Consider the following 12,023-nt stretch of genomic DNA (forward strand, 5'->3'; position numbering starts at 1 on the left):
TGCCCTGCTCTCTCTCATATAGAGGCAAGCTTTGGCTTCCTTCTCTGCCTAACATTGTTGAAACCGCCTTTTTCTCAGAATTCCTGTGAAGTAGAGTGTTGAGCGGCAGAGGCAGTAACCAGTAGAAAGCGTTCAAGTAAGCCAACAAGGTGCAGATTTATTTAGGCTGCCGGCAGGTGAACAGACAAGACGCACTTCACATTTAACAGAACTAACTTTCCCCACAAACAAACACAAATAGTAGTTCTACTGACTTGCAATAAATCGCTTAATTAATTAGTACAGTCATCCTCTCACCTCAGAGGACAAAGCTAGACTGCCTGCCATTACAGGTTATAGGATGCAGGTTATATTCACCCTAACCCCTCCTCCCAGGAGTCAACCATTATACTTTAATCAATTATCTAAACAGACATATCTTTTTACTCTTAACCATGTATCATGCATACAATACTTTACATTGAGCATCATCATATGCACAAACATATTACTTTGGCTTCTGACAGCCAGTTACAATGTCCTTTTTCCATACGGACGAAAACCCCCGTCTCAAGTGGAACCGTCCATTATTTCCCGCTTCTGCGTGAATAAGGAAGATGTTTCCATATGCGCTCTGCTTCGGTTAGTTGCCGGTTAGACTGCAGGTGAGCTCCGCGATTTAATTGCACTTTCCTTTTTGTCCCATGCGTGCTCATTCTCACAGGCTCATAGTCCACCAAGCACTCCCTCTAACGTTCGCTGCACACTTATTAATTAACCGTAACAAATCTTCCGTCTTTCCGTGTGCTATTTATAGTGACGGTGCATATTTCGCTCCGTCACAATTCCAAAGCCACTTGCGTTGATGCATTCAGTGACTTGGTCTCAGGGTGTCTTTACCTGGCTGGCGGTTCCAAAACTGATTTCAAGTCGGGCGTGGACCTCCCGCACAAGAACTTCTGTTCCCTCTGGTCTAAAATGTTCCTTTCGCAATCTGAAATTTGTTCTTTGCTGTATTCCAATAAATTGAATAAGAGAAATAGTCAAAATATATGTAATATTGCTGCTGTGACTATGCTAACTATTCTACTGTGATCCACTACATAAACACACTTCAGCTTGTAATATTTTATTATTGTGTCGATTTATTTTGTCTATACTTATTTGTCTGATCCCCTTCAACTGTCGTTCGTAGTTTAGATGAAGTGGTTTTTCAGTAAACTAATTCATATTTGCATACCCAGTGTGAAAAAGATGGTCATATTGTTTCGCCTGTGTAGTGTTCCGTTTAATCTAATTTTGGTGGCGTTATGTTTCACATGACTTCACATGAAATGTGACTTGTCAGGTCAAATTACTCAGCCAGAACACATTTTATCCACTTGAGGACATCGTTTTATAAATGCCTCCTCCAGGCTTGTTGCACTGTCCCAACAATCCATGAATGATGGCCTGTTTGCTGTCACCAACGAAATTGTTCCCGGGCAGAAGGCTATGAGTGTAGAACCAGGATAAATGGATTTGGACCTGTGCCTTGTTCGTCTAACTGTCTCTAACCCTGATGTTACAGATCTTTACTGAGCCCAAGATAAATCTGACAATGAAAATATACTTTCTTGTATTAGTGTAAAAAGTTAACTTAAATGTTAATATGAATGAATCTGTAAGTGCATGTTTTATACAAAAGGGTTAACGGAATAAAAACAAAGGCTCTCTCATCTACAGTGCTTTTATACCCATCAACCAGTGAACACTAAATGAAGTAATATATCTTTATTATGTACAAATTTTTACAAAGAGTTGAAAGTAGAAAACCTGTCAAAGTTCATTGCGTTCGTAATTTTGTAGTACTTGGTTCATTTTCTTGAAAAACACTCCTAATATTGAATTGCCAAGTAAGAAACAGTTGATTTTCGGAAGACCGTGTTAAAACCAGCGCGGCTGGAAATTCAGACATATAAAAACGTATTGCATCAGTATTAAAAAAGGAAAAAAAAATGAAAGCCTAATTGTTCTTTGGATCTCCAGTTTTGTAAAAGTGTAGCCCTTGTATTCTTTGGAATGACAATGGATATTTTTTCTTGTGTGGTAGGTGTTAAACAATTGTGTGGTTTTTCAGAAGTAAGGCATACATTAGTCCAATAGCTCATAGCAATTGACACAACTCCATTAGACACATTACATCGTGACACAGAGGCATAGTCTGCAGTTACTGTTAATAATAACCATCTAGACCATCAATGAAGTTTACATCTTGGTGGCAGGGGCTGCGTCATAGATGTCTATGACTTCAAATCCCTGGTTGTCAGTTCCATTCCTCGCATGATGATGATGGCCTTTCACATTGTGAAAGCAGTAAGCACAGTGAGCAGTTGGCACGGGTACCACCTTGGAAAAGTTGGAGAAGTCCACACGGTACTTCCCTTCTTTGCTACGGGAGATGATGGATTGGAATTTGTAGCCCCACATGATCTCCTGTGGGATGTATGAAGTCCTGACCTGGCAAGAGGAGCTTGTAGACTCTGCTGTTCCGTCCAAGAAGACGACCAGCTCAAACTCCTGCTGATGCAGGGTGTCCACTGCCATCTCAAAGAATGGGCTGGACTTGTCAATGACATGATACAGAGTCAGGGGACAGATAAAAAACAGGTTGTCCTTTCCAGACTCAACCAAGAAATCAATGTTGACCTGGTCCATAATAATGGCTTCACCTTCAGGCGTTATGGTTGTACGCAGCAACTTGCCATAGATCTGGCTTCCGATCATGAGGGTCTTCCTGAGATTAGCCACACGGAATTGAAGACATAGTGTACCATTCCTAGGACAAATGACAGCTGCTTCACTGAAGCTAATAGTTTTGGCCCTCTTCTTGGGAAGGGAGATCTTAGTCATGACAACACCACACCAGAAGCAGTTGATAAGAGCACCTATAAGGGACTGAATGATGATTAAGGCAACAGCTCCTGCACACCGTGGAGTGATGGCACGTCCTCCGTACCCTATGGTCGTTTGGGTCTCAAGCGAGTAGAGGAAGGCTGTGGTCAGACCAAAGACGTTATCCACACATGGTGTGTGCTTCTCTGGTTGTTCCTGCCAGTACAAATCTCCATTGTCTCGAGCAATCCAGTACCATATCAGACCAAAGATGAACCAGCTCATTGTGAAAGAGGCCACAAAGAAGAAGATAACGAAACGCCAACGGATCTCCACAAGCGTTGTCCAGAAGTCGAGAATGTAGGAAAAATGGTTTTGATATTTAATGTTTCCATATTCAATATTGCAGTGGCCATCTTTGGTCACCAGACGGGTTCGGCGAATCTGGCGCTCTGCCAGGTAGTCATTCAGACACTTCCGTAAAGAGCGTACCATTTTCCAAATGTGGGATTGCACCTGCAGATACAATGGAGAATATCAAAATAAATTAAACACAGACTCACAGTTTAGACACATCCTGGCATAAATATTTAGAGATAAATAAAACTCTGATTCTGTAATAATGTTAGCAGGACCTTCAGACCTGCAGATCTTTTAAGATGTTCTTCATCTCATTCAGGGATAGTTTTAGTGTTTAGGCTTCTTAACCCTTTTGGAGGTCCTTGTGCTCTTGATCGAGATTCCACAGCAGCCAGACCTCATACTGCCATTTGGAACTCATACTTAACAATGTTGGTACACCTGGAATTTGTTCATTGTGTGATTTAATCAGGAACGTATGTAAACAGTGAACACAACCCCAAGTCACCTAGAGCTTCCTCTCTTTCTCCCTGTTCTCACAGAGCAGGCCCTTGCTCTCTTACCACTGCTGCTCTCAAGCTCTCAGACCTAAGGTCCCCCTTTACCGTGTAGTCCGCTTGTGGCAGAAGTGTCAAACTATTTCCTACAGCAGTGACTACCTAAGATTTTTTCCTTAGCCAGGTTGCACCACTTGTAACTTCAATATAATTACTGGGCGTACATCTAGATTACTTAGCATAGTCATTTACATTGCTAAGCAACAGACTGTTTAACTTTTGTTTTTGCAATAGTCATTTATTGATTTGATTTGTCCACTGAAGTTTATTGTCGTGACATCTTTTCATGGTTATTAGATAGTTGGCTTTACCACACCATACAAGAGTTCATGTTAGTTATGCTCCCCGTCATAATTTTGCATGCATTAATAAACATTTCCCTATTCTAGTCACACCTGCGGAGAGAAAACTCTAACTCCGCGCTTCACATAGATTAGTCTTTGTCTGACCTGTTAACCATGCACACACATGCACGAGAAACTACACAAAGAAGCACACACACATTCCATATCTACCCTATTTATCCTAAATAATCTCATTTCTATATGTTTCTTATTTAGAAGACATGTTTATGAAAAGAAACAAAAATGACACAATGACCTTGGTGTGTGTATTACTGTTACAGTTAAGCTGTAGGAATCGCTATAATTCTGTTGGAGAAAACTGATAGTGATTCTGTAGAGATGCACTGAAGTATTCTTCACAATTTAAGCCTGGAAAGATGCCACTTGCTGTAACTCCTTTTATTTCACCAACTAAATTTAAAAAATGTAAGTCAATGCCCATGCTATAAGTCAGTGGGCTAGCCACTAATAGTATAAAAGCTAAATACTATGGCCACCATGCTTGCTAACCTATTCCTTGGGGCTGAGCTCAGAAGCTTTTGTTCTGATTTGTGCGAATAGTGTGAACACAGCAGTATTGTATGACGACAGTTATCACCTCCCTTCTCGAGATCTTTTGATGACCTACAAAATGTTATGCCACAAAGGAATATACATTTTTTTGTGGGTGTTAGCTTCACAGCTAAAGGTGTTCATGGGACATTTTGACCAAAATGGTTGATATTATGCACTAATCACAAGTAGCTCAATGCTTTTCCAGCAACCTTTTTTGTTTCCTGTTTACCAGGTTTACCTCCTCAGTGCAAAAACATAGTAGTAAGTTATTGATGCCAAACATAATTTATGCTTTAGTTAGGTCCTTGATCAAATTTCCTTCACATTGTTTAAAGTCTCACTAAATAATTGCAGCCCACCCCAGGACAGGCTCTCCACACTAGAGGAGTACCTGCAATTTATGAGACACCAAAGATTGACTGGATGAAGGTTAGTGCATCTCAACTACATGATTATTTAGCGTTGTGGTAGCCTAAAAGAGTTTGTTAGGTAGCTTTCACAATACCCTGCACATCTTCTTCTGTAGGGTTTGTGCAAGTCTTTTTGATGTGTATTGTAAACTTGAAACTCCGTCTACGTTCCCGCACAAGGGCGCACCCACATCATGTATGCAAATATTCGCATATTGCATACTCAGACAGCGGCACAAGGTGTGCTAGCAGTTCAGATGAGTATCACATTGAAGGCAAACGGTAACTTGAAGCAAAAATGCCAAAAACGCCAAAATGCCAAAAACAAAAAAATAACTTGACAGTAACCTAAAACGAAAAAGGATGCCCAGCCTGGACTTGTCGAGCTGGAACTCGAACTGGCACAACACAACAATGCAACAGGTAACTGATTTTGATCTGTCCACCATCTTAAGAGAGACAGTAAACATGCACCCAAACATTCACAGAATAATTAAAGTTCTGCTGACTATGCCTGTCTCGACTGCTTCGGCAATAAGGTCATTCAGCTGTTGCAGACGTTTCAAGACACCCGAGGAACAGTGTGGCAGACATTGGCTCTAATAACATCATTGGGTCTATTGAGTATTCGTTAAGACTCTGAGAGCGTGTAAATCGGGTTGTTGGGTTAATGTTGGCGCACATAATGAGCTAACGATCAAGAAACATATTTGCCTCAGAAGGCCTACGTGTCTTACACACGTTTATTCTTTCTTTCAAAATGCTTTTAAAATCTGTGGATGCTAGCCCTCTGTCACTGGGTTCAGTGCCCAGGAAGTTAGTTAGCTGACATCTAGGTGATCTATTATAGAAATAATTGCTTTGCTTATCAACTCAAAACTACGGTCAAATGACAGCCAAATCATGTTTAGGCTGGGTAAATCCGTTAAACTACCGCAAAGTAGGCTAAGATATTTAATAAGATATTGTTCCAATTAACCCTTTCGTTTCGCTTTGCTTTTCTTTTCTTTTCAAACGTGGCTTGTTTCGCAGTGCAGTCTTTGTCACACTGTCCCATGCTCAAGGCGCGCTCATTTACTTCTGGATAGGTCAATAGATAGTTTATCTACTTTTACCAAAAATTAGGTGCTGCCGCTTTGGTTGTGGGTGGCACTCTCTAGTGGCACAACCTTCTTGAGTGTGCCTACTAAGAACGAGAATCCTGCGGCGCATGTTCCCGCACCTACAACAAAGTATTAAAAAAAAAATAAACACAAATCTGTTGACATTAGGGACATCAAGTAGCAAAATAGCTTTTAAATGTGTCCATATATTTAGTGTCCAGTATATTTAGCCAGACTGTCAAAAACTTACTAACTTTGTTATCAGCTGTTGAAGCCATTAACATCAAGAGCAGTAGAATACCAAAAGGGCCAAACTGACATAGCTTATTTATGGAAAAATATTTGATTAAAGTTGCAAATAAATCTTGAAATGATCCTTGGTTCAGTGAGGTTCAAGCCAACAGCATGCTCTCAGACACAGGCATCTCTGTCCAAGTGTAGAAATCTTTATAATCCAGTACTGAAATGGTCAGATCATTGATGTATACCAGATAAGAAACATTTTGAGCATGAACATGAACAAGGGACCTGGACCCCCAGGTACACAACACAGGTACTGCCGTAATTCTTTTAACAGGTGGCACATTTAATGGAGGGAATAGCTAGAGTTTACCTTGCTGAACTTCCAGAAGTTTCAAAACCTGGTCCACAGCCAGCTCGTTCTCCTCTCCCTCTTTTGCTCTGTCTAGTATATCTTTCCTTTCCGTCCCTCAATCTTGCTCTCTTTCTCTTGTGGCCCCATTCAGCACACATGCACACTTACTCTTCCCTCTGAAGGGTGTGTCTCTAACACCTTGCGTCTTTTTTGTATGGCTCCAGTAAGAAAACGGGGGCCGAGATCAGTCTAGGTGATGTTGACACCCAAAAATCCTGTTTGTTTACCCCGCAACATGCAGAGTCGGCATCTGCATCGCCTCCCTTTCACAATGGCGAATGAAGCGCGTGCCGACTGTTTAGCATTTACACATACTGTTGGTTACTGAAAACAGGACTCAGATAGCATCTCACTCTGCTATAGCCAGGCCTAGTTTTGTTCCAGTCTGGACTGATAGCCATGAACCCTTAACATAAATATCATTTTTATGTGTTGATGATAGACGCTCAAGGTTAAAGCCGGTAACTGTCCTCTCAAACCTCTTTAATCTGGTTACTGGGTCCTGTAAATGCAAAAAGCCCTGGCTTTGACGATGGTTGGAATAGCTTTAAAGCAAGGTGTACTTGGAATGAAATTTATAATATGATTTCCTCCTGTGCCACTATGTATTGAGAGCAGCTTACTGGTTTTCTTTGGACATCATCCAGACTTGTAACTGAAGTTTCTTGGGTGGAATTGTTGTAAAGTTTTCTTTGTATAGTGTACATCTGTCTTTTGATGTAAAATAGTTTTGCCCATACATTTTTTACCAAGTTAAAGCTCAAAGCGAATCCTAAAATAACAACTTAAAAAAAGGGGGAAAATCTGGAATATTCAAAGATGTGTTCACAGTAACAACGTATGTGTTCATAGTAACACATTCTGCTGAGTGAAAATCTGAAATTTTGTGGGGAGAAAATAAATAATTTAATTTCCCTTGATGAATGGTCATTTCTCATGCAAATTATTTTTCTCTCAAATCTTTTTCAGAAAGACCTTTCAGCTCTATGCATTCCTTAGAGCAAAATCACCCAAATGTACAGCCTATGCATTGTTGGCCTAGGACTGAGGGCAAAGTAAAGTGTGTGTGTGTGTTCCAGAATGAAAGATTTCAGACTTTCTGCATATGCTTGCTTGGGCTCTTTTGAAAGCATCTGTGCCTACCTGCAACAGGCTAGACGGAGACACAAAATGCCCCCCCCCTCCCCCTCCCCCCTTTGTCATTCTAATTCACCTGTGCCAGATGCATAATGCCACACTTCAGGTGCGGTGCTGGAATGTTAATGAGAAATTAAGTTCCAGTGAAATGCAGCGGCTGGCCTGATCATGCCCCGAGGCTCTCATTGTGCCCTTCCAGGCCTGGTCTTATTTCTGGGTAGAGGCTGTGGAGTCCCTCGGTTCCCAGCTGCTTCAGTGCACCAGGGTGTGCTTAAAGGGCAGAAACAAGTGCTGTTGTTCCATGAAAAAATTTCGACTGGTAGCATCTGCGTAACTCTCACCCTCTGACTTGCCCTGACATTATACCTTTCATGATGTCTGTGTGGAAAATGGAAACACATTTGGAAAAGTATTCTCACTTGTTTTGCTGTTTTATTTTTATTTTATTCATGTGTCATATTTACATATTCACATATATTTAGTGCCTGGGAGCTGCACATCCACTCAAAGCCTTGTAGGAAACCAACAGAAAAGTAATAGATTAAATAGCAATGCAGTTTAAAGATAAGTTGAGGAGCTTTTTTCTTTCTTTGTCACAATACTCTGTCACTAGCAAGCTGAATAAATTCATCTGTGCTATTAAGTATCCTGGTATTTTAAGGACTGTAGTGTACTAGTGTGCTGGTTTTAGACAGAGAAGAATAGGGAATAAGAGTACAAGGTGTGTTTCCGTTGCTCTCCACTCATTTGATCCAACCTGGTTTCATATGACAGAGCACCCTGTAAAAGAGTTGTATTGTGTGTCATGTCTCCATTGTTTGTGTGTGTGAGAGTGTGTGAGAGAGAGATGTTGTGTGTCATGTCTCAATGTTTGTGTGTGTGTGAGTGTGTGAGAGAGAGATGTTGTGTGTCATGTCTCCATGTTTGTGTGTGTGTGAGTGTGAGAGAGAGATGTGTTGTGTGTCATGTCTCCATGTTTGTGTGTGTGTGAGTGTGAGAGAGAGATGTGTTGCGTGTCATGTCTCCATGTTTGTGTGTGTGAGAGTGTGAGAGAGAGAGATGTTGTGTGTCATGTCTCCATGTTTGTGTGTGTGAGAGTGTGTGAGAGAGAGATGTTGGTATTAGGAGGACCTTATCAGAATCCTCTCCGGAAAAGTCCAACTCTTTAATGTCGACACTCTGCAGTCTGTTTTTTTCCGATCCAATCCTAGGGAACTGGTTTGTCAACCACTACAACAATGAAATGGCCTCTTGTCCCTTTCATGTCATTCATTTCAACATACTGCATTTTCCCACACAGACTGACCAGTTCATCAGGAGGCATTTAAGCTCTTTGATGAAATAGAGGGAATATACCGTACTTTTCCACAGGCATAATGGCTTTGGAAAGCCGTAGGACATTGATGAGAAGCCATCACCATTGGCATTAGGCCAACGGTAGTCCATTGATACTGTTTGTATTGACTGACCACAACAATCTGGCTTCAACACTCATGCACAACTGACTGCAGACACAAGCAATTAACTATCATGTCATTCAGTCGGTCAGTGTGAATTGTACATAAACTGAAGACGTGTTTATAACATTATGGCTGTTATTTAGTTGGTCTCTTATGTTACTTGCATCTGTATCACGGAAAACCTGAATGTCAAAAAGAGTCTTTGAAAATGTTGTGTGATGAGACAAGGAATGGGACCTCTGCTATAGCAGTAGCAGTGGATAGGTGCTGCAGTGTGTTTTGCATCAGCCCCCATGCTATTCTTGTTTTCTCCACACTGTGTCACCGTGATGTTCCTCTGCCTGGATCTGGCCTGTTCTGAAACACCGCTGCAGCTGCAGAGTAAGATCTGGGTCCCCTAACCCAACCTCCCGACTGCCATGCTCAAGTAGGAAGTAGGAAGCTTGAAGTAGGAGGGAGAGCAGTCATGGTAATACGTTTTCTGTTTAAGAACAACTCGTCAGCTGAGAATTAACGAGGTCCAAGTGCACTTTTGAGACAAATGTGATTGAAAATCCAGAATCAAATAACTACCATTCTATGAAATTCAATTTTCATATTATTTTATATTGTATTACAAATAATATAATTTATTATTTTATTATTTTTGCACCAAATCATATTATCTTCTATTATTTGCATATATATGTATCTCAAATTTGTGGACATGTCAGAGAGACCTTTTTAATTCTTCTAGTTGACCAACTGTAAACACAAGAAAAACCCTAAACCTGTTTTTTGTCATCTTTACTAGGCAGTATTTACAGTTGAGACAATGAAGACTTGCTCCTGGTACTGTTTGAAACATCCAATTTTATCCCCATAATGTTTTGAAATCTGAACACGTTACCATAGCTAAATGGGCCCTTTTTCTCCTCAGCTCTCTTCAGCACAATGTGACGCCCATCCAGTTTTCATGTAAACGAGCATGATTGATTGCTGCACAGGGAGACTAACAAAACAGTGGAAGGTTATCCTGTCCAGTTTCTGGGGTTTGTCCATTCCAATATGAGAATATTGGAACGCTGCGCGTCGGGGTTCTGTTCGTCCCGTCAAGATTAATTTTTCGATAATGACTGCCGGACTATACATTATCCCTTACATATAAAGCATAAACCCAGATTGTTTTGTTTTGAATGACTCTAATGCTGGTTAGGTACTGTGTTCAAGACCATGCTGCTCTTAGCCCTAAATGTGAGCTTTCTGTTATGATTTATTGTTACAGAGGATGGTACAGAGGCATTAAGTTAGGGGTGTCTGTGTTTTATAATGCATTTACATGAAGAAGGGAACTCAATTTATAATTTACTAGTATTAGACACGAACAGATTGTTCTAGAAGCGTGAACAAATGATAAAATACTAAACAAATGGGCAGATGTATGTTTATAAAGTTTTTACTTAAATATTCAGTAACCAAAACATTCTTCATTTTGACCAAGTCTACTGAAGCTGAACAAATATATGCCCAGTCTCAGGCCACTAATTGAGAGAAACATCTGCTATAGTCAGATGTGATGTCTGCTTTTTGTGCTATTTTAAATCTTTATTGGATGTTTATTGCTAGGAGGGTAAACGTACCTTTTCATCCAGTTTATCTCTCCTGGACTGTTTGTGTCTCTGCCCACTGTCAGGCCAATGACACTATTCCAATACTGAATTCCTATGCTGTATATGGATTTAAATTTAGAAGGAGCAAAAAGTATAAAGAGCTCTCTTTCCTTTTAAAGCCTCTTGAAGCTGAAACCGATGGTGAGTGTAATTAGCAAAAAGGAACAAAATGAATTAAGTGACACACTTTCTTATGAGACAAAAGGCAAATCTTAAGTCTCTCACTCCCTCTCTCTTTCATTTGGCTTGCTGGTCGCTTACGTGACTAGATTATTCTGGTTGGAGTCCTTGGCACACTGGTCTTCAGGCCCTGTCCTCCTTGTTTCTGGGCGCCTGTAACATTTCAGTTCATTGAGGTGTCATGCGCCTTGACAAGAAGATCAATCAGAGCTAATGAACCCTGAACAAAGTGAAAGAGAATGAAAGGGGGCAGTGAGAAAGAGAAGAGAAAGGGGAGGATACCAGACAAATAAGCTACTGACCCCTCTGTGTCATATTTTATAGATTAATATGTACATCTATCAATTCATATATTATATCATTAATATATTCATTGCCTAAAGGTCCCACATAGTTAGCTTGCTTCAAAGGACACCAGCAAATTGCATTAATGGACTGCTTTGCCACAGAAAAGGCACTTTGCTTACCCAGCCATAACTACATGTGCTAGCAAGTGCATGTGTAAATGTGGGTTCCGTAGTGTGTGTGTGTGTGTGTGTGTGTGTTTACTTATTCCCGATGACCTCTCATCTAATATGAATTGTTAATTTATTGATACAGTAGACCATTTATAATGTGAGTAACATGGCGATTGATTCTGTGCAGGGGAGAAAATGGATGAATGTGGATTAAATAATTCCATCCGCAGGTTCTGGACAAGCCCACTCATACTGCAACACTCTTCTCCCCAGTGTGGTAAGTACAGTTTGCCGTACAAATG

The 12,023-nt window shown here is 40.6% G+C and overlaps 1 protein-coding gene across 1 annotated transcript; it reads right to left on the reverse strand.

The window, feature by feature from the left end:
• Positions 1-1,768: 1,768 nt before the first annotated feature.
• Positions 1,769-3,348, reverse strand: LOC105899503 (ATP-sensitive inward rectifier potassium channel 1-like). Its single transcript, XM_031574167.2, has one exon. It carries the CDS (start codon positions 3,346-3,348, stop codon positions 2,227-2,229), a length of 1,122 nt encoding a protein of 373 aa, XP_031430027.1. The 3' UTR covers positions 1,769-2,226.
• Between the last annotated feature and the right edge of the window lie 8,675 nt (positions 3,349-12,023).

Source organism: Clupea harengus, chromosome 9 (assembly GCF_900700415.2).
Source record: "Clupea harengus chromosome 9, Ch_v2.0.2, whole genome shotgun sequence".
Lineage (NCBI taxonomy): Eukaryota > Metazoa > Chordata > Actinopteri > Clupeiformes > Clupeidae > Clupea > Clupea harengus.

What these genes read in the sequence shown, in the direction of transcription:
- LOC105899503 (XM_031574167.2), bottom strand. Translation starts at nt 3,348, where the DNA reads ATGGTACGCTCTTTACGGAAGTGTCTGAATGACTACCTGGCAGAGCGC.